The 21,014-nt window shown below is 37.0% G+C and overlaps 1 protein-coding gene across 9 annotated transcripts in view; it reads left to right on the top strand.

The window, feature by feature from the left end:
- The window catches only part of Picalm (phosphatidylinositol binding clathrin assembly protein), an 86,455-nt gene extending 65,944 nt beyond the window's left edge, over nucleotides 1–20,511 (top strand). For 2 of the 9 annotated variants that reach the window (XM_051148905.1, XM_051148901.1), the window contains 9 exons: nucleotides 2,026–2,133; nucleotides 4,210–4,341; nucleotides 4,430–4,460; nucleotides 4,615–4,714; nucleotides 7,168–7,191; nucleotides 8,576–8,635; nucleotides 9,784–9,888; nucleotides 18,239–18,340; nucleotides 19,684–20,511. In XM_051148905.1, coding sequence (XP_051004862.1) covers nucleotides 2,026–2,133; nucleotides 4,210–4,341; nucleotides 4,430–4,460; nucleotides 4,615–4,714; nucleotides 7,168–7,191; nucleotides 8,576–8,635; nucleotides 9,784–9,888; nucleotides 18,239–18,331 — 653 coding nt within the window. In that variant the 3' untranslated portion in view covers nucleotides 18,332–18,340; nucleotides 19,684–20,511. The remainder of the gene's footprint in view (nucleotides 1–2,025; nucleotides 2,134–4,209; nucleotides 4,342–4,429; nucleotides 4,461–4,614; nucleotides 4,715–7,167; nucleotides 7,192–8,575; nucleotides 8,636–9,783; nucleotides 9,889–18,238; nucleotides 18,341–19,683) is intronic. The other 7 variants (XM_051148897.1, XM_051148902.1, XM_051148906.1 and 4 more) reach the window with 4 other exon arrangements.
- The last annotated feature ends 503 nt before the right edge of the window (nucleotides 20,512–21,014 follow it).

Here is a 21,014-nt window from a genome sequence, read left to right on the forward strand (position 1 = left end):
AGGATCCTACAGACTTCAGAAGATGTAATAGGAAATAATAGTTGTTTCTAGATTCCTATAAAAGGTAGAAATAGGGATGTTATAACAGGAGGAAATGGGAATTAGATGTAATAGCCTAGCTGTAAATTGTTGTTATGTATATGAGCAAAAGGTTAGTGATCCTTTAGCCAAGATTATCCCAAGAGTCCATGAAGTAGTAGTATACACTTTACAATGTGGTGGTGGCATGAGCACATATGCAGTCATGATGTTTATGAGAGGAATCATTAAGGTCACTGATTGTTAAAGCTTTGTATATGTTTAAATGTCACTAAATTGGTGAGTCTAGAATTCTCTAAGATCCTTTTGAAAGACTGGTCAAGAGATGTAAACACTAAATGATTATGTACTTTGGTATTTGTTTCTAATCCTAAGACTAATTCTTTTGATGTAAAGGTAATTTAAGGGTTAGAATAAGGTCAAACTTTAAACATTTTCAAAAACTTGTGGATCCTAAATACTTATATTAACCCCAAAATACTACTCTAAAAGTAGGATAACCAATATGTATACCACTTTGTAAGGAATAGTGTCAAAAACCATTGCTGGGGCCGGAAAGGTACCTGAGAGATTAAGCTCCCTGGCTGCTTTTCCATAGGACACAGGTTCGGTTCCCAACATCACACGTGGGTTCACAATTGTCTGTAAGTTCAAGGAGATCTGATGCACTCCTTTGCTCCACAGGATCCTGCCTGCATGTGCGGCATATCAGTTTAGCAGTGTTCTTCATATTCTTGGGGATTTGAAGTAAGGTTTTGATGAGTCTCCTCTGCTGGGAGAAAGAGGACCTCTGTAGACCTCAAATTCCCTTATTGGTATACGTGCTAACCTTCTAAAATAGGGTGCTTTTATGTGTTTATATTCTGACTTGATAGAACTTAAGAATCTCTTTTTGTGATTTTTGGGTTTTTTTGCAGACGGTTTACCTAAATATATTTAGTGATTCAAAGCACCTCAAGTCATGTGATAAATGTAACAGCTTTAGATGGCTTTCATTCTTTTTAGCTTCTAGAATCTTATTGACTCAACTTTAGAGAAACATACCCTGAGAATTAAAGCTCTATGTATGTTAACTCATCATTGGCAGGCCTCAGAGACTCAGTATTGGTACTAGTTGTCATAACACTATTAGTTCCAGGAGAACACAAAAAGAGTAAAGCCTTGTGTATGGGTTTCTGTTTCAGGCTCGTTTTAGGCTAATTAGCATGCTTAGCCCCAGACTTGTCATTCCTAGTGGTAAAAGTGGTAAATTGACTTGAGAGAGTAGGTGGGAGTTGAAAGAAGAATATCATTTTCCAAAAAGAGTTGGGCAGAAACATGTGAGAATCCTGCCAATTCTCAGGTTTATCTTAAACTGTGTTACTTCTGGGCCACTGAGATGACTCGGTGGGTTAAAGGTGCTTTCTACCAAGCACTGTGACTCTTAATTTATATCCCAAACCCAATGGTGGAAGGAAAGAACTAACTCTCAAAGCTGTCTTCTGATTTCCACACATATACGGCCACATGCATGCCCATAAGCACAGGCACACACAAATAACTGTAATAGTAAAACTTTTTTTTTTTTTTAATGTGTAACTGTTGAAGTAAGAGTTTCTTGAGATACAGGATATGGAGGGTTGTAGATACAGAGATAGCATGGAGTTTTAGATGACTTGAAGATGCAAAATTAAGAGAAAAGACAAGCAAAGGTTCATTTCTGTGATGAAGTAAACTAATAATTCAGTGTATGTTGCTCAGTCTTAGTTTTCTTAGTGGGTGATTTTAATGGAGATGTAGCTGAGTGTGATGGCTCACTCCTGTAATCTCAGTACTTGTGGCAGAAGTGTGTGTGTGTGTGTGTGTGTGTTGTAATGCAGAAAACATTTAGCTTAGAAAACTAGCGTTTTTGTTTAAGGAATTTATTGCTTTCCCCATTCTGCTACCACTATTAAAGATAATCTATAGTTGCTGTATTTAACATTTTTGCATTTTGCTTTTTCTTAGGATTCAGTCCTTCCCCGGTTGCACAGCCACATCCTTCATCTGGCCTTAATGTTGACTTTGAATCTGTGTTTGGAAATAAATCTGCAAATGTTGCTGTAGATTCTGGCGGTAAGAAAAAATTTTTCTTTTTCTTTTTTTAATAGATTCTCTATAGGCTGCTTTTAGCATTTATAAATTAGAGTAAATGGCCTTCTTCCCCCAGACCACTTGATGAAAGCTCAAAGAATATTAATTTTACCTTTTTTGGGTAGTCGGAAAGTTTTGGGTTTTTTCACTGCAGAATTAGAAAACAATTTCTTGATAAAGTGCTAAGTTGTTAATGACTGTGCTATAACTTTTCAGTTATAATTTTTATCCTACTGAAATGAGCAATGACTATATTGATATTATGGTATGTGAGATCAGTTATTTTTGAAACTGAAGGCACAGCATGTAGTACCCTAACTTGTTTAGATAGTTCCTATATAGAGTATTTTAAAGTATACCTACTAATTTGTCTTTAAGAAAAAACTATAAAACTCTAGAGTGAGGATTGTACTTTATGCATCTTGTTAGTTTGAAGTTTATAGAATTTGCATAAAATTTTAATGTTCTAATTTTATTCCTACAGGGAGATGGTCACTGACTTTGGCTAATAGATTTTAACTTTAAAACATACTTCTGTGTTTTTAGTTACATAATGTATAACTAGTTACCCATAAACGAAGGAAGCTTGTATGCATGGACTAAGAGTTTGTTTAATGGGTTCTAATAGGCTTATAATTTTGGAATTCATCTGACTTTTCCCTTTTGAGTTTGGCTTGTCTAGGAAAAGGGAATTGGAGGCTAGTTGTCCATACCTTTGTAAATCACTGTCCTTGGTTGGACCTGTTTTATTCTCTAGTGTTCCTGGGTCCGCCATGCTGTTGAATTCATTTAGCGGCCTGGCTTGGTTGGATTTGATTTTACCTTTTACTCTTTGGTGGAGAACCTTTGTAGAGCAATTTAGTTTTTTGTTTTTTGTGTTTGTTTTTGTTTTTAATTTTTAAACTCATTTAAAAATGATTTTTTTTTCTTTTTTTTTTGTCCTCTTGCCTCTATATGTACCATATGCATGCAGGCATACTTAAGAGGCCAGAAGAAGGCATTGGAGTTCCCAGAACTGAAGTTACAGGCAGTTGTAAGCTGCCATGTGGGTGCTGGGAACTAAGCCTGGGTCCTCTGAAAGAGCAAATCAGTGCTCTTAACCACTGACCTATCTCCCTAGCTCCTGCCTTAGGTTCTTAAATCCCCAAACATGAAAAGTGTGAAAAGCTCTATAGAATACATCCTCTTAGGCCTGTGATATGACTCAGTAGTAATGGCACTTGCTGCCAAGCCTTGCAACCTGAGTTTAATCCCCAGGATTCACAAGGTGGAAGGAGAGAGTGACCGCCTACGAGTTTTCTTCTGTCCCCCACCCCCACCCCCTCTCAAATTTAAAAAAAAAAAAAAAAAAAAAGGCTTTTTAAAAAGGGATTTATTGTAGCTGTGCATGTTGGCATATGCCTTTAATGCCACCATTACGAAAGCAAAGGTTGGCAGATCTCTCAGAAGATGTTTCTCTTGGAGTTTGATGACAGCCTGGTCTACATAGATGTTTTGAACCCCAGTTAGAGCTGCACAGTGAAGACCTGCCTCAAAAAATTGTTTTTCTTTTATTAGTTTTAAGTTAAAAATTTAATTTTTAAATTATATGTGGATGGTATAGGTATCTGTACAGAGTGCAGGGGCCTGCAGAGGCCAGAGATATTAGCCACTGGGCTCAAGTTACAGGTGATTGTGAGCCACCATTTCTACAGCCCCAATATAAAAGAAATTTTAAAATACTTTTTTCCTCATCATAAAAGGGACTTTAGGATCAAGCGTTTAGAAGAATGGTGCTGGACTAGGAGAGATTTACCTACCACCTCCCCTTCTATGGCATTTTTTCTTATCTCCTTTAACCTGGTTATAATTTTGTCATTAGATTAGACAAATTATTAAAGTTCTGTTAAAATTCACTTGAAGATGGCAGATTTCTCCTCTTTCCACATGAGAGCATTTCCTGTGTTCTGGGAAAACTTGCAGTGAGTAAACAAGGAGAAAAGGGAGCGAGGACTCCCTTAGGAAGCCGCAGCTTGTGAAGTTCTTACGCACGCCATTTCATCTGTTTGTAACTTTAAGGCTTTGATGAACTAGGTGGACTTCTCAAACCAACAGTGGCCTCTCAGAACCAGAGTCTTCCTATTGCCAAACTTCCACCTAACAAATTAGTGTCTGATGACTTGGATTCATCTTTAGCCAACCTTGTGGGCAGTAAGTAGTCCTTTGATTCTTTAGTCATCCTTAAGCTAAGTTGTTTATTAAATGATTCTGGTTTTTAAATGCTTTTCTGTTTTCCTAGATCTTGGTATTGGAAATGGAACCACTAAGAAGTAAGTGTCTTATTTGTATTATTTAAATATCATGTAGATAAGCTGATGTGACGACTTTCACTTCAGAAGTATGTACACAGATGTCAGCTTGGTGCTATAAAGTTCAGTGTCTTTGTATTGGACAGAAACATTGTGTGTTTGTGTTTATTCAAAGTGATGTAAGTTGGAGTCAACCAGGTGAAAAGAAGTTAACAGGAGGATCTAACTGGCAACCAAAGGTTGCACCGACAACTGCCTGGAATGCTGCAACAATGGTGAGTTGGGAAAGCTGATATATTAATATATGAATATTTTAACTAAATGTGTAACAGAAATGTAACATAATAGACATAAGTGGAAAGCTTATTATTTTATTAAGTACTTTTTTTTCTTTAAAGCGGATTGACTGTCTTTGTCAGGCACATTTTAATCTCTAACATGTATTTAAGATTATTCCTTGCTAGACAGCAATTTAATAAGTAATGTATGGTTGTGGTAGGAGTCACTATTTTCTCTGACTTTATAAACAAGAGCATATGTGCAGTTACTAAGAAGTACTGCAGCATTGCAGAGTTCTTGAGTAATGAGATGCATTCTTAGATAGGAAGTTCTTAATCACACTGTATCGTTGTTCTCAGATTTATTATTTATCATCTAGAACCTAAAGTCCTTAGACCCTCAGACATCATCTTATATAGGTTATGGAGTTATTCTCATCATTTGTGGCCATTTAGTATTTGATGAAGTCACTCTGATCACTGAATTAGTGAGCCATTGCTAGGGGAAACAGAATTCATATATTTCACATTGTGATTTTACACCCTGCAAAGCCTCCCTCTAAGCCACTGGTGCATGGCCTACAATCCCAACACTTGGAGGCAGAGCCTCTAGTTTAGTCCATCTTACTAGGGAGGGAACTGTTGTGTGACTCAGTATATGTACCTCCGCACATGTTCATGGGTAACTTGGAAAACATTGTAAATACTGAATTTGTGGATTGTAAAGTTAACTAACAGCAACAGATGCATCAATTAACAGTGATTGCTAGTTGAGTAGCACATAGTACTAAAGAAGTCCTATTGATGTTTTTAATTACTATAAGGCATGGTAGGTCTAGAATGCCTTATGGCTATTTTTCTATCTTTGGCCTGCTTTATCTTAATCTGCTAAATTTCCTCCCTCTCAGTCAGGGAAATACATACCCTTTCTGCTGGAACACTTTGGATTGTGATTTTCTTTCAGTGGGATGATACGGCTTTGATTACGTAGGCAGTGTATATTATGGCCTCCCCGGTTGTTGTTAGAAGGCTCCATTGTGCTTAATGTAGCAGCTGTCTTGTCATTATAGGACCCTTATAGGGCATTGCCCTTTTACATTGGTTATTTATATGTTGAAATTGTGGGCTGAGGTTAAATTTGTCAAAACTGATAAAAGTTTTGACCTTATAAAAAGCTTTAGACTTTATAAAATGAAAATGCTCGTTTAACTTTATGTTGTTGTTTTGAGGAGGCAGGTGTGTGCAAAGTTTTGTTACATAGCCCAAACTGGCTCTGAATTTACTCAGTGGTCCAGATCAGCATCATATGCACCATCCTTCTCCCTTGGCCTCCCAAGTGCTGGTATTACAGGTGTCTAACACCATGTTTGGCTCTGTAGTTGAGGTTTTACATACAAACATAAGCATATGCACATGACGTACAGTAAGTGCATTCTAAGAGTATACTGTTCCCTCAGGAAAGTTGGATATGTGTATCACTTTGAAGTACCATGTTATCGGTGCATCTTTTTAAAAATCCCCCAAATTAAAAGTAATTGATGTAAATTGAAACCTGATTCTGAATCTAGTGTTTTCCCATTATAACATGCCTCAGTGGCTAGAACTAGTGGCGGCAGTTAGATTAGTGGGCTTCATGGCTGCAGATGGGACTATGCATTAATAATGTCCATACATTGCTGGAAGTACAACGGCTAATATGAAAGTACAGTGAGTGTTTGTCTATTTAATGTTAAGTCGGCATTAATCTTTATGAAATACTGAAAGCTTTGGATAGTGATTGACTGACTACTAGAATGTAATAAACACCTAACCATCTAGCATTTGTATGTATGTAAGTTGACAGAATAACAGTGTGTTGTATATGGTAGTGTGTGTGTTATCTCTTAAGGTATCTTACTTCAAATATTTGTGTTTATTTTATAGTTTATTTTTTTGTTTTTGATGGCTAATGTGTGGGGCCTGTGATATGATTCACTAAGAATAAACTGCTGCTTATGGTGTTTCTTTACATTTCTAACCTTTTAATTCTTAAACACTGTCAAGGTTTTTAATTTAAATTTTAAAACAAATTCGTTTATTTTATTAAAATATTTATAAAACTGCAAACTATTCATTGGTGGTCCCACCCTGGAGGTAGATATGTGAGGTCACATTGTTTTGAAGATGCCCTTGAATTTTCCTTGCTAACATCACTGTATAGTTTATGTTTTAATGACATATGTAAATAGTAAACCATTTTGTGTATACGGCGGTAGCTAAAATTCCACTTTCTTTGTTAACCTTGATAGTGTTTTGGTAATACATGTTCTTTTATTAGATATAAAAATACCCAGAACCTTAGGTAGTGAATGTACATGTAAACTAAATGCTCTCTGTGTATTTTGTTGTGTAAGTACTTGCTCTAATCCAGTGTTATTGCATTGTGTAATTGTTCTTCCTGGGAAAAACAGAATGGCATGCATTTTCCACAATACGTAAGTGACCAAAAACTAGCCCTTCTTTTTTTTGTTTTTTTGTTTTTTGCAATAAATTGGCATGCTATTAACCACCGCTGCAGCAGAATCTCATAACCTTCCGGCTATTCCTTGTTTCACATCCAATTTTCAGTGTGCCAGAAATTCTTCCTAGCATCTACTGATTTTCATGGGTGTGTTGCAGAATTGATTCTGATGGTGGCATGGGAAACACCAATTTTTCTTTCTTGCTTAATATTCCGCCATTTGCTGCCAGATGGCTGGGTGTCTGTGTGTGTATCTGTGCTGCCACCATGCACTTGATGACTTTTGAATGAAGGGAAATGTTGATTGTGGTAATGTTTAAAGTAACAATTGCATGTAATCTTACAGGCTTCTGCTGTACTTGGCAGTTTGTTTTACTGCTCTCGTACATCTTAGTTTTGAAGTAGGGAGAGACCAATATGCCCTACATGCTCACCTAAATACTAAACTTCACTCTTTAGTGTTATTTTTTTTAAAGTTATGCTTCATTTAACTTTTTGCATATGTGCAAGTTGCTGTATAATTTCATGTTCTCAAATATATTTTAGCTGTGTTATTGGTCTTTCACCTGTATTCAGTTTTAGTCTTTTATGAGAGAAATATGTAGGGAATATTGTTAAGACAGCAGCTGTATATAAAAGAATTTGTTTCTATATTGTATATTCACAAATCATCAATAAAAAAATTAGAACAAGGGGTCCTCATTAAAATATAATCTTAGAACTTGATTGTTCCTCTTAAGTAATTGATAGTTTTGGAACAGGTTAGAAAGCTAACGTACAGTTTCTTATGTGCAAGCTGTGATCATAGGAATAGTTTTGCTGTTCTTCCTGTGGTTCTTTGAATATCAGGTTACTAATTGATATGGAATCGTTATGTCTTTTTTCTTCTGTTTTTTTTTTTTTTTTCTTTCCAGTCCATGTTATTTATTTATTTTTTTGATAAACATTTTTATGAAAATGATAGGCTTTAAAGTTTGGAACTTATAGATATTTTTAAATACCTGAAGACTTTTTAACTTGTTTGCTCATTTCAGTGGAGCTGGGAATTGGATCCAGGGTCTCAAGCAGAGCTCTGCCAGCGTCTTTGAAAGCTGTAAAGCATGTTGTGAGCTTAGACTACTGTTGAGTCTAAGCTTAAGTGTTTTTTTTTTTTTTCTTTCTTTTAGTGATTTTGCTTTTCTGCTAATTTTGAGGTAGTTTTCTTACTGAGTATTAATTGACAGTTACCAGTAATCACAAATGTCACTTAATCATAGCTGTCTTAGCAATTTCTTTTAAATAGAAATCTGACAATCCTTTAAACTTAAGACATACAGAAATTAACATTTACTTTTTTACTTTTTCTTTTGCCATATCAGGCGCCCCCTGTAATGGCCTATCCTGCTACTACACCAACAGGCATGATAGGATATGGAATTGTAAGTATATTTCTAAATAAAATTTTTGGAAAATAGAGTAATTCATTCTTAACATGATTTATTTCAACCGTAGATTTAAAAACCCCATTGCTTTCCTAAGTTTTTTTTTAGAATAGTTATTGTAAAATAGGTATTGTTGATTAGTGTGCCCAGTGTCAATCACTTAATTTTTCCCTTTATAACTTTGCCGTGTATGTTGTCTTACATTACAAACTCACTTAAATGTTAATGTTAGTTCCAAGTTATTTTGTTGTAATTAGTGAGGTGACACCACCTTAATACTGTATAATGTATAACTGATTTATATAGGAGTAAATTTAGTGTGATATAGGCCAGAATGATTTTCCTCTGACACTGACTGTTGGAGTACAAAATCAGTTTTTTAAATCAATCACCATCCCCCACAGCCTGTATTCTTTTACCCTCAGTGACATGAGGTTGACCTCTGGCCTCCACGTATGTACTTATACCTAACATACATGGACATGTGTGCACACCGACCTTCACATATGTACACACAAATAAAATAAGCAATCTTTTATGATCATTTACATAGTGACATAAAACTTAATTGATATACAAAGGCGATTGGCTTGCTTTGAAATATGTTAACATTTAGATATAGAGCCTACAGCTTTTTCTGTATATAGACCTAGAAAATCTGGATACTTGGGAAGCATTTTTCCTCCATTATCAATGCCTTCCCCCACCCCCCATCAGAATATTTCTTTGTTGTACTGTAAGAAAGGTTAAATTTGGCAAATTCATTGGATTTGCTACCTTATTTTGTTTTTCGAGACCGGATTTCTCTGTGTAGCCTCAGCTGTCTTTGAACTAGCTCTGTAGACCAGGCTAGCCTTAAAACTCTAGAGATCCACCTGCCTCTGCCTCCTGAGTGCTGGGATTAAAGGCACATGCTATTACCACCTACCTATTTGCTACTTTTTAAGAATGAACTTTATATGAAAGTAGTATTAAGAAAAAAAAAAGTAGACATTAGTCTTACTTGTGTTCAGAATAGTTTGTCCTTACAGTCAGAGCAAAGGTACTGACAAGCTTTAATTCCTGTTAGCCTTCTTGTTTACTTCCTCCAGAGTAATGAATATGGGAGCCAGCGTTTCTTAACTTAATATTATTCTATTTTTCAGCCTCCTCAGATGGGAAGTGTGCCTGTTATGACACAACCAACCTTAATATACAGCCAGCCTGTCATGAGACCACCAAACCCCTTTGGCCCTGTATCAGGAGCACAGGTAGTACTGATGTGCACAGCTGTTGCAATATGCTGATTTGGAAGGGCTCTGTAAAAGCTAACAGTATCTCTCAAACAACTCAAAGAAATTCATCAAACCTTCCCTTTGTTGTAGATATTACTTACTTTTTATCTTCCTGATGCAAGTACTTTTCAAAATACTGATTCCAGAGAAGTGACAAGTAGATTATAGGTTTTCTAGGTGAGAATTTTTTATAACTTAATGCTTGGGGTTTCTCCAAGGCTGTGGAACCTTGTTTCTTTGTGATTCTTGCATTTAGACCCACAAAACCCTGGCTTCAACATCAGATCATAGCTATTGGCTTGAGGTTTGCTCTAAGTGTTACTCTGGGGATGTCTGCAGACTCTTAGAAAGCCCACAGACAGTTTGGCTGTTATTATTATTTTTTTTAATGAGGTAACTTTTTGTCACTGAGAATTATGCTAAAAGCAAACAAAAGGGTGGGGTAGGGTGAGGGGACAAACCACCAGAAAGTCCATGCTGACTTAAGTTCTTCAAAAGAGAGATTTTCTTTGTAAATGCTTCTTATATTCTCCCTGTTCCTGACAGTTACCCTAAATGTTCTTCTTAATTTTATTCTTGGGGCGGGGGGCACATTCGAGCAGTTTGGATTTTGTTTGTTGTATGCTATTTGATAGGGCTCTTATGAAGTGAAGGGTAGTGTGTTCTTGTGTGTGGCTCTGGTTGTTACACATAATTGTTAGTGCACTCCTCGGTTTCCTAGATGGTTCTCAATGCCAAACAGTTGGTAGACTAATTTTGAAGCTTACTTGAAAGCAATACTTAGCAGTTAGCTTGTATTCACTTTCCAATGCCATATCTAGTAGGCTTACTAGGACGTACAGTGTTATAAAGATAGTAAGTGTATAGTCCTTTCAGATCTGGTGGTCTCCATTTGATAGATAGCAATGGATAGGAGACCATTTCATATTTCGTCCCTTTTGGTGTATTACATATGCTCACATATGCTTAGATACTGAGCTATATTCCAGCCAAGCTCACTCCCTTCCTTTGTTTCAGGGCATGTACATCATTCAATACGTAAAGAGGGAGGAGTATTTAGGTCTTTGTTTTGTATCTAACATTTGCGTTTTCCCAGAGGTTTATGTAGAAAGTGGTAGGTCCTGTTAGGCTTTATATTTTTCTATATTTTTGTTGTTCATGAGTCTGTTAGTTAATTTGTTGAGAATGGGAATCTTATATCCTGTTTTAACTTGTACTTTAAATGCATTTTACTTATGTTTTCTATAAATTAGAATGCTCACTGATGAACAGTAGTTTGAAAGTCATTGTTTGCCATGTGTATTATGTCACTTAAGCAGGAAGACAATTACCCTAGTGTCAGTTTCCTTTTCAAAGTTGCTGTGATAGAAAATAATCTTAATGGGTATTTACATGCGGATGGTTTTAAAGGTTGTTGAAGCTTTTTGATGGTGGCAAAGGTTGTTGTGCTTGCTGTATTCTCATCATTTCTTTATGAGGAACTTGTGTTGCTTCGCATTGTGGTTTACCATATAATAAACAAGGGTACTGCTGGCTTTAGAGACTGGATTTATTCAAGTCTTGAAAGGGGAGCTTTTAAATGACTTTTTAAAAAAAGATTTATTTATTCTATGTATATGAGTGCTCTGTCTGCATGTAAATCGGAATGCCGGAAAAGGGCATCAGATCCCAGTATAAATGGTTATGAGTCACCACGTAGTTACTGGGAATTGAACTCGGGACCTCTAGAAGAGCACACAGTGCTCTTAACTGCTGAGCCCTAAATGACTTTCTTGTAGGTAACAATGACATTTTGCTTTTAGGCCTCATGTGTTTATTATTTATTCATTCATTTACTTGTGTCTTGGTACTAATCTTGAATGTTAGTAGTGATAGTTCTTAGCTGATTTATCCAGCTGAATCTTAGTGAAGAAAGACATTTGGATTTCTAGCAGTGCTTTGTGCTCATTTATCCTTTCCTACTTACTATTATACAATGCCATGAGAGAATTTACTTTGGGAATCAGAGTTAGTGCCATATATGAAAAATTGATTCTGTAACCCCCATTATATTGCCACTTAGTCATATCAAAAAGATTAGGAGCCTCATCTCTGACCTCTGTTGTTAATAAAACAAGTACAGAGTAAGGCCATGCTTCCTAGGTTTTCCTTTTAAAATTCTAGTTTTTTGTCTTATAGCCAGAAAGTGTTAATAAAGTTTTGGGTTGCCAAAGTTTTACAATGTCATCATAGTGAACGTCAGTAGCTCTGTGTGTATAGAAAGCATGAGAATATGTTGATTTTCTAATGTGTGCCAGAAAAGTCTCTTTAAAAGTTACGTATTCTCATTTGAAATTTATTGTATTCTGTGTTATGGGTGTTTTACCTGCATGTCTATATATCATGCTCCTGTCTGGTGCTCACAGAGGCCCAAAGAGGGCATCGGATCTCCTGGAACTAGAGTATCATTTAAACTTCTTCCTGTAAGTTAAATATCATATAGATTTGAGTTTAAATAAGCAGGAATTTAAATTTAAAAGAACAAAAAAAGGTAGCAGCCTCAAAGCCCACAAGATGTGCAAGTAGACACATCAAGGACAGCCATAACGAAATATGGCAAGCTTCATGGCTCAATACAGCAGCAGTTTATTTACTTTCAGTTGCAGAAGCTGGACTTCTAAAATGAAGCTGCTCTCATATGGCATCCTCTAGAAGAGGACCTGTCTGTGCCATTTGCTGTTCATAGAGATAACCAAAGAATGAGATTATCTTTATTGGAAAATGGCATGCAACATTGTATATTTATATTCTCATGCAAATGGATTTTTGTATATCTTGCTAGTGATCTAGCTGTGCTTTAAGTGCCCTGAAACAACTTACTATTTCTGAGACTGAGCTTCAAGTCTGGTATCTCTGGAATCCTGGAATCACACTGTCTGTTGTCTCTAAATATTTTTGATGAGGTCAGCTTTAAGTGAATGTGCTTTATTAGTGTTACTGTAGAGAACACATGGGTTGAATAATGTACAGCGAGTCAGAATTTGTTTCAGTGGGAAATCTCATGTCAAGCTGCCAGTGTCTAGCTAGCTTTTTGGAACTTCATAACAGAGGAAGGGCAGGGACTGGGGACATATAGCCTGAAGGAAACCCATTCTTACAGTAATAAACAGACTTCTCCCTCCCACCCCACCCCCTCTGTGTTTGTGTGTGTGTGTGTGTGTGTGTGTGTGTGTGTGTGTGTGTGTGTGTGTGCGTAGATGGAGGGAGGGATGAGTGGGTTGATTGAGGAGCTGAGGATACAGTTTAGTGGTACAGCACTTGCAAGGCCCTGTCTTTTATCTTTAGCACTGTGAAAAGAAGGGGGGGGGGGTGCAGAAGGAATGATGTAATCATTAGTATCAAGATGTAGGACTCTTAAAAGAAGTTGTGAACTCCAACTCCCTGAACAGGAAAAAAAAGATGTTATATGCCATTGTTATAAGGATAGATGTGCATGGTCTCTGGCCCTTCATAGATAGATAGGTACATAAATATATAGATACAGAGGTGGGGAGAGGGAGAGGAGAGAGAGAGAGAGAGATGTCACACAGCTGTCATACATTCAGTCAATAGCAAGCACATGCCCACCATATTTCTGTAGGTTGAATTAATATATTTCTACATTAATAAACATATTAGACATAAAAATAAAAACAAAAAAATTTAAGCTGGTAAAATTTTAAATTAGAGAAGTTCTGATTTCCTCTTAGCTGAATTTGGAGTACATTTTGCTTCAAAGCGCTTTATTGACAAAACCATTTTAATATATTTTAGAATGGTCATAATATGTAAGTCACTGACAAGAGAGATAAAATAATGTTGCTTTCACATGAGAAACTTAGTTACATGCATGCCATTTGGAAGCACAACTGAGTGTTGACTGAGCGTTTCTGAGAGACATAGATACTACAAATTAACAAGACCAAGAGCTACCCAGATGCAATGACTTTGATGAGAGCCTTACATAAACATAGCTGAATGTGTGATGGTAGCTGCTAGGGATGAATGGAGTCATAGTTGAGTTACTGATTTATGCCAGGCAGTATGCACTTAACCTTTATACCAACCATAAACGCGGGTTACAGGCATTGGGGTTAGGTATTCTAAACCCCAACGAGCCCAAGTTCAGTTCAGGTTATCTTTCTATAAATTCCTCATGAGTCATTCCAGGCCAAGAAACAACCTCCAGTTTTCTCTTGAGTTTCTGTCTTTGTTTTTATAGAAAAGTCAAGGTGAGTCTATAGCATCAACATTTTCTTGCTATCCAATCTCTTGACTGACTAAGAATCTAAATAAATGGATATGAAGAAGTGTTCCTTAGTTATATGTATCTGTTTTTGTTTTTGAGAAGGGGTCTCACAATAGCCTGCCCTGGCTAGAGTTCATTTTGTACCCATGACTGACCTTGAACTTCTTGCTTCTACCCTTGATTACGAGCCAGTGGCACCAAGCCTAGATTGGCCCTCAGAATTTTTGGCACAAAGCTGATAATGTCTTAGAAATTTTATTCTCATAAACTTATTTGTGGTGCTAGGGATTGAACCTGGGTTCTTCTTCATACTAGATGAGTTTTCTGTCCCTGAGCTATGCTCTTCAACCCCCCTTTAAAGTTAATTTGTAGATTTTGAGACAAAGTTCCATTAAGTGTCCCAGGCTAAGCTGGAAATTAGGGTCCTTGTGTGGCTGTGTGGTCTGTAGGCTAGCCCTTCTCCCAAGACTGCTGAGCCTGGCTCTCTGAACCTGTTGCTGTTTTCTCCTCCTAACCTGCAGCTTTTTTCTTTGGTATAAAACAATAATGAAGCACCTGTTTTTACTTTAAGACGTTTAATTTGTCAACTTCTTGAAGTTATTTTGAAGCGCATTTTAAAAAGTATTTGTCTTTTGTTAATTTGTGATTTCATTACTCCATTTCCACTGAGTATTCTATAACCAAAACAGGAAAGAAGCCAGACAGCTCCACTCTGAAGCAGAGTGTTCTGGAAATATTTTTTTTTATTATTAAAATGTATGTATGTCAGGGGGAGGAAATCCCCCTCAGGAACAGTCATAGGGGAGGGGAATAAGGGGAAAATGGGAGGGAGGGAAGAATGGGAGGATACAAGGGATGGGATAACCATTAAGATGTAACAAGAATAAATATATAAATAATTTTTTAAAATGTATGTATGTGTGCATAGAAAAGGCAGGGGTATGTGCAGGGCTAGATAAATAGAGGTCAAAGACCTTATGGACAGCCTTGTGGCATTGGTTCTGGGGTTCAGATGTGATTTTCAGTCTAGGCAGCAATGGTTTCTACCTGTTGAGCCATCTCACTGCTCATGTAATTTTCAAGATTGATTAGAATTTTAGTTAAGAGGTACCGTCATCAATTGTAAATCTTAGTATTTTTATTTGTATTCTGCTCTTCGCAGTATTTCATTTTCCTGTAGATTAAAAAAAGATAACAACGACTAAGTATGTATATTTTGGAGCAGTAAGGAAGGTGAAATAAATAACTTTGATTTGAACTGACTCATGGCTGTACTAATTCTTTAGCACTAGAACTTTAGGATAATGTATGCTACTTTGAAAAGTAGGTCAAGGCATTTTCTGTTGTAATTTTGTTTGTTACACATTTTTGTAATGGTATATTTGTAATAGTTGTGATTACTTTTATGCCAGTCTATAAATTTGATATTGTGATGAATTCTGACAAGTTGAGTTTTTAAAAAGTCCTTTCCTCCAGTATATTTTCATTGCTCTATGTGTATGTGTATGTGTATTTACCTTAAAGGCTTTAAGCTAGGTTCTTTAATTTGCTCAAAAAGAGGGTCAGCACTTTATTTCAGGTGAGTTCTTCAGACTGAAAATCCTGCTGCATCTTAACTCCCTGGAGTGTCCTTGTTTCTCCATCCCTTTTCTTCTTCCTGCTTTCCTTGAGCAGTAATGTGGGCAGTGTCCTAGTCTCTGTCCTTTCTTACTCCCCCTCCATCTGACTACTCTCTCAGCAGCGAGCACTTTGTCTGTGCTTTTTTGCTAATGAGGGAAAAGGATGGGAGCAGGTGCTTATGGTCCTGGGTGTCCTGGGCCCTGGAGTAGTGCAGCAGCCAGACCCTTATGGGATGTGGTGTTGCCTATTTCAAGGGGGGGATGCTAAGAAACTTAGTGTAGAGATAGACACTGAGTTTTGTTTTTTCACTGGTGACTCAAACATTTAACTTTACTAGTTTACACATAAGACGTATCGGTGCATGTTTTACTACTTTAAAAGACTAGAAGGTGTTTGGGGTAAGACATACTTTTTTTTCAAGGTAGATTGACACCTTTGAACATTGTTAATAAAACTCTGGGTCTCCTGGCAGTATGCTCATGTATGGAGAATGGTAGTGTTTCTTTTGTTTTCTTCTGGAGCTATCAGCTTTTCAAACTGCTGCTCTCATAGGATAGTGTCATTTAGGTATAGTATACAACAAGCAGGTTTGTTCTTCATGTGAAATGAAGAAGAAAATCTGTTTGTAAGTGAAGAGTAGAAGTAAATGTGAATGCTTGCCTCCTTCTGCCTCGGTGATTATTTGAAACCAATCAATCCGTTCAGGGGCTCAAGACAGAAGATTGGGGCATCTTTCTAGATAGGTTTCATTTTACTCTGAGTTATCCTTAAGAGTTGCAGGTATTGCAGCCTCCAGCCAGGACAGACATAGGGTCCTGCCTTTTCATCTGTAGTTGCATATACAAACCCATTAACCTTCCAACCATCTCTTCTTACTGTCTTTGAACATGTATTTCTAAAACAGTATATGGATGGGGAAAATCTTGATGACCCAAGTAACAAAGGATGATTTTTAAATGTGCAAGTTGATCATAATGCTCTAAATGGCAGAATGCTTACACTGGTGAGGTAATATTTCCTGAAACTCGCTGGGTAATCATTCCTATGATGATTTTCTTCAAAACAAAACAGAACAAGCAAAGAAGCAAACATAAAAGCAAAACTTAAAAAGAAATGAAAGCCAGGCGTGGTGGTGCACGCCTTTAAGCCCAGCACTCGGGAGGCAGAGGCAGGCGTATCACTGTGAGTTCAAGGTCAGCCTGGTCTACAATGCGAGTTCGGGATGGCCAAGGCTAACACAGAGAGAGACCCTGTCTTGAAAAAACAAAACAACAACAACAACAAAAAGAAATGAAACAGCCAGGCCAGTTGTACACACCTTTAATCCCAGCTCTCGGGAGGGAGAGGCAAGTGGATCTCTGAAGTGCGAGGACAGCCAGGGCCCTGTCTGGAAAACTCCCCAGGAAAGGGGAGATTATTAAACCAGCAAAGGGGGTTTGTGTGTGTGACTTTAAAATTTTTTTTAATATAATTCAAGTCTTGGGATTATGAATTAAAGTTATTTTGCTTAATCTTAATTTAATATGTAACATCCCTAAAAGCATACTTTTTATAATGGCCCTCTGATTGCAAGCTCTATGATCCTATAGTGAGGGAGAAACAGAATAGAAGTTTTTTACAAATTAAAAGTAGTTTATGTTGGGTTTAAAATACTCATAAGTCAGCTTGATGAAACAGTTGGACTTGAGCGTTTGCACACACAGAGTAACATCTTAATTGTTCAGAAAAATTTTCTTGTGTTTGGAAGTAAAGGTAATGGTACTTTGTGCAGTGGTCAACTTAATTTTCAAATTAAAAGAAGGGGCAAATTCTAAAAATCAAATGGCTCTATAAAGACTGGAAACGAAGCAGAGACCTTGCCTTGTTTCCCTTATTCAGAGCTCTCTCTGCATAGTTCTTATAGTGTGTGCTACAGGGTATCCAAGTAGAAAAGCAGGAGGTTAGCCCTGTTTGTTTGAGGAGAGAGACTTGAGAGCAGCAGGACATTGTGCCCTGTGGGCAGACAGGAAGAGATACTACTTTTGGGAACGCGGGATCTGAGCAGAGGTCAGTTTGCACAACTGTGCATAGAAGTCTGGATTCAGAAAACCAACTTGACTTTTTTTTTTAATTACACAATTATGCATCAGTTCTCCTGTACTCGCTTTCTCCTCCCTGACATTAAAAGTCTTGACTGTAGGTCAGTTTATATCAGCATTTATGGATAAAAGACTTTCATTTCATGTTTCAAAGGCACACATTTGTTTTCTGGAAAACATGCCATTGGATATCTTTTAACCTGACATGCAATAGCATTTTTTTTAAATCCCATTTTCTACAAAGGCTACCTTTATATTTATTAAAGGTGACAAAACCCCTCTTCCTTCATTACACTTTCTATTCTCATGTTCTGTCATTCTGAGACCTTTTTCTCCCCTGTCTCTGTCTTCTTTCCCCCAGCTGTCGGCAGCATCCAGTCCCTCCAGGCACAGTCCTCACAGAGCTGCAGGAAAGGACCCCTTTGCAGAGCTCTCTCTGGAGGACTTCTTATAAGTCACTTAGGTATTGCTACGTGTGGGGGAGATGGGGACGTGGATACTTAAGCAAAGATTGCCAACACTGAATGCCATGCACCCTTCTCCTTTGTTCATTAAAGGAGTCTGCATTCCCTCTGTGTCTCAGCTGCCTTCTCCTCTTCTGTTCTTAACATGAAGAATAAAAATAGTTCAGGATCGGACAAAAGAAGAAACTGCCTTTGGGACATAGCTTTAACATAATTAAAATGTGTGAGATCAGGGGGACCATCTTAACACAAAAGCATCCACTGCTCACAGCCACTGGGCATAATAAAATACCACCATTAAAAATGAGGCCCTTGGTCATTCTTAAAAGAATTATAGAGAATGCTCAGCTTTTACACAGTGCATTATGTCTTGGTTAGGAGTAGCTTTAGTTTTAGTGTAACACCTATGGCTCATGATAAAAATTCATTTATGTAATTTCTTTAAAGTTGCATTTTATGTGTTCCCTTTGTTTAAGATAATAACTTAAAAATAAAATTTTGTAAATTTTTGCTTTTGTTTGGTTTTGGTTTTTTTGAGACAGGGTCTCTCTATGTACTACTGACTGTTGTAGAACTCTGCAGACCAGGCTGGCCTCAAATTCACAGAGATTCTCCTGCCTCTGCTTCCCAAGTTTAATTAAAGACAAATGAATACCTGAGCCTTTGATTACAGGATCTCTGTGTACGATTCACGCCACTTTCATCCTCTGGAAGACATTTAATTTGTTCTTTTTGATGCTTCAGCCCCAGCTGACACTTAGCAGCTAGGTCTTGGGCAGTTAGTGCTCTTATTTGGCAAGCGCATCCACTTGAGTTTTAGCTGTACATAGGCAGCTCAAGAGAAATGAGTAGCGAACAGTGACTCCTGACTGAAGAGTGTTCCTTTATAAATGCTTAAGATTTTAATTATATTAGTAAAGAATAGAATCAGTGCAACATTATTTTATTCTCTAATTACATGTATTTTGGAAATACTTCACACTTTGTTTTCCCAAAAGAGTTAGATGGTACGTTCATACTTATGGATAAATATTTTTAACTTAAGGAAAAATAATTTATCGGTCTTCTCCCCTTGCTTCCACTACTTCCTGCTTTTTAGTAATTAGGAAGATAGTTAGAATACTTACAATATGCTTCACTGATTTGAGTTCTGGCACATTGGAAGCTGGTGATACCTTATTTTTGGTTTTTCTATTTTTTTTGCCATAGGGTCTGTGATGAACCATGTTAAGAATATTTCTAGGCTGGTTGAATGGTGAAGACACAGAGTGTTTTATCTGTGAGAGTATGTCCTATGTTGCAGTGATTTAACTAACTTATACCACGACTTTTTTTTTTCCAGATACAGTTTATGTAACTAGATGGAAGACAATGGAATTATTCCAGAACACACAAGCGCAGGTGGCAACTCCTTACTTCCAGCAAAATCCAAACTGCTGTCTCTGAAACTCTTCCTCCATTAGAGCGCTCCAGTAACCCATGAAGGCCCACAGCGGGGATGGGACTAGTTATAGGACAGTGTTGTCAATACCATTTATAAAGCCAAGAGTTGACATGATTTAAGACTAAGAGCTGTCTTTTTGGTGACTAACACTTCAGTTCTTTCAACTCCTATTAATACCCATAATCTGTAACCTACCAAGAAAAGCCTGTACTTGGAAAGTGTGGAGTTTGTGTTTGGAAAAGCTGCCTGGAGAGAAGCGTTGTGTCCTTTACTCATAGTTCAACGGGACTCATTGGGGGATCAAAATCATAATTTCTAATTATCCATTATATTTCTTTTCTCCAGTCCTCACAAATACAGAAACCATAATTGAAGTTAACTTTTTTTTTTAAATTTATATTCAGTTTGCAGTAGACATTCCTTAAGTATTTGTATTTATTTATGATTATCAATTTTACATAACATTAATATTATATCAAACCTCCTTAAGAAAATGAGTATGGATGTTCACAGTATGTTTGATTTTTATCCACAAGAATGAATCTGATTCAGAATGCTTTTCAGCTGACATACAGAGCACTAAATATTTTAAGGCAAATCCATAGGTCTGACTTTTAAGAATTCTCAGTCTCTATGGAATTTAGGGAAGCATTATAAATGCATTAATCTTTATAGTCAATTCTGTGCCTAGGATTTTGCAAGGGAACAGTTCACTGACTAGGAAAAGCACTACATTAAAATTCAGCATTAGTGCATTGGGAAGGATCTTTACTGCTTTGTGCTTGGCATGTCATTATTTTCCATTTGACATTAGGGCCTTTCCAAATGAATGTGAGGAATTGCTTTCACTCCAAGACTTTCCTTCTTTTCAGTAAAACTTTAGGAGATGTTATGGGGAAAGGGAGGGGGACAGAAATCCTTGAGCATTTTATTTGGCGTGTGCCATGTTATGATCATGTACCTTTTAAATAAGGGGAGATAGTATCTTTAAAGTCAATGTCTAGCCAAGAGTTTAGTTAATGAAGAATTACACTGCACTGTTGATCGGTGCTTTCTGTAAATACATCTTAACGCTTGGGTTGAGAGGGGCCTTAAGAAGGACAGTTCATTGTAGGAAAGCAATTCTGTACATGAGTTAAGCATACTTGTTGCATTGTCTCTGCAGATTCTATTTTTGTTTACAATATTAAAATGTATGTTAGCAAATGGGTGGATTTTCAAATAAAAAT

The sequence above is a fragment of the Acomys russatus genome, chromosome 7 (assembly GCF_903995435.1).
Source record: "Acomys russatus chromosome 7, mAcoRus1.1, whole genome shotgun sequence".
Taxonomy (NCBI): domain Eukaryota; kingdom Metazoa; phylum Chordata; class Mammalia; order Rodentia; family Muridae; genus Acomys; species Acomys russatus.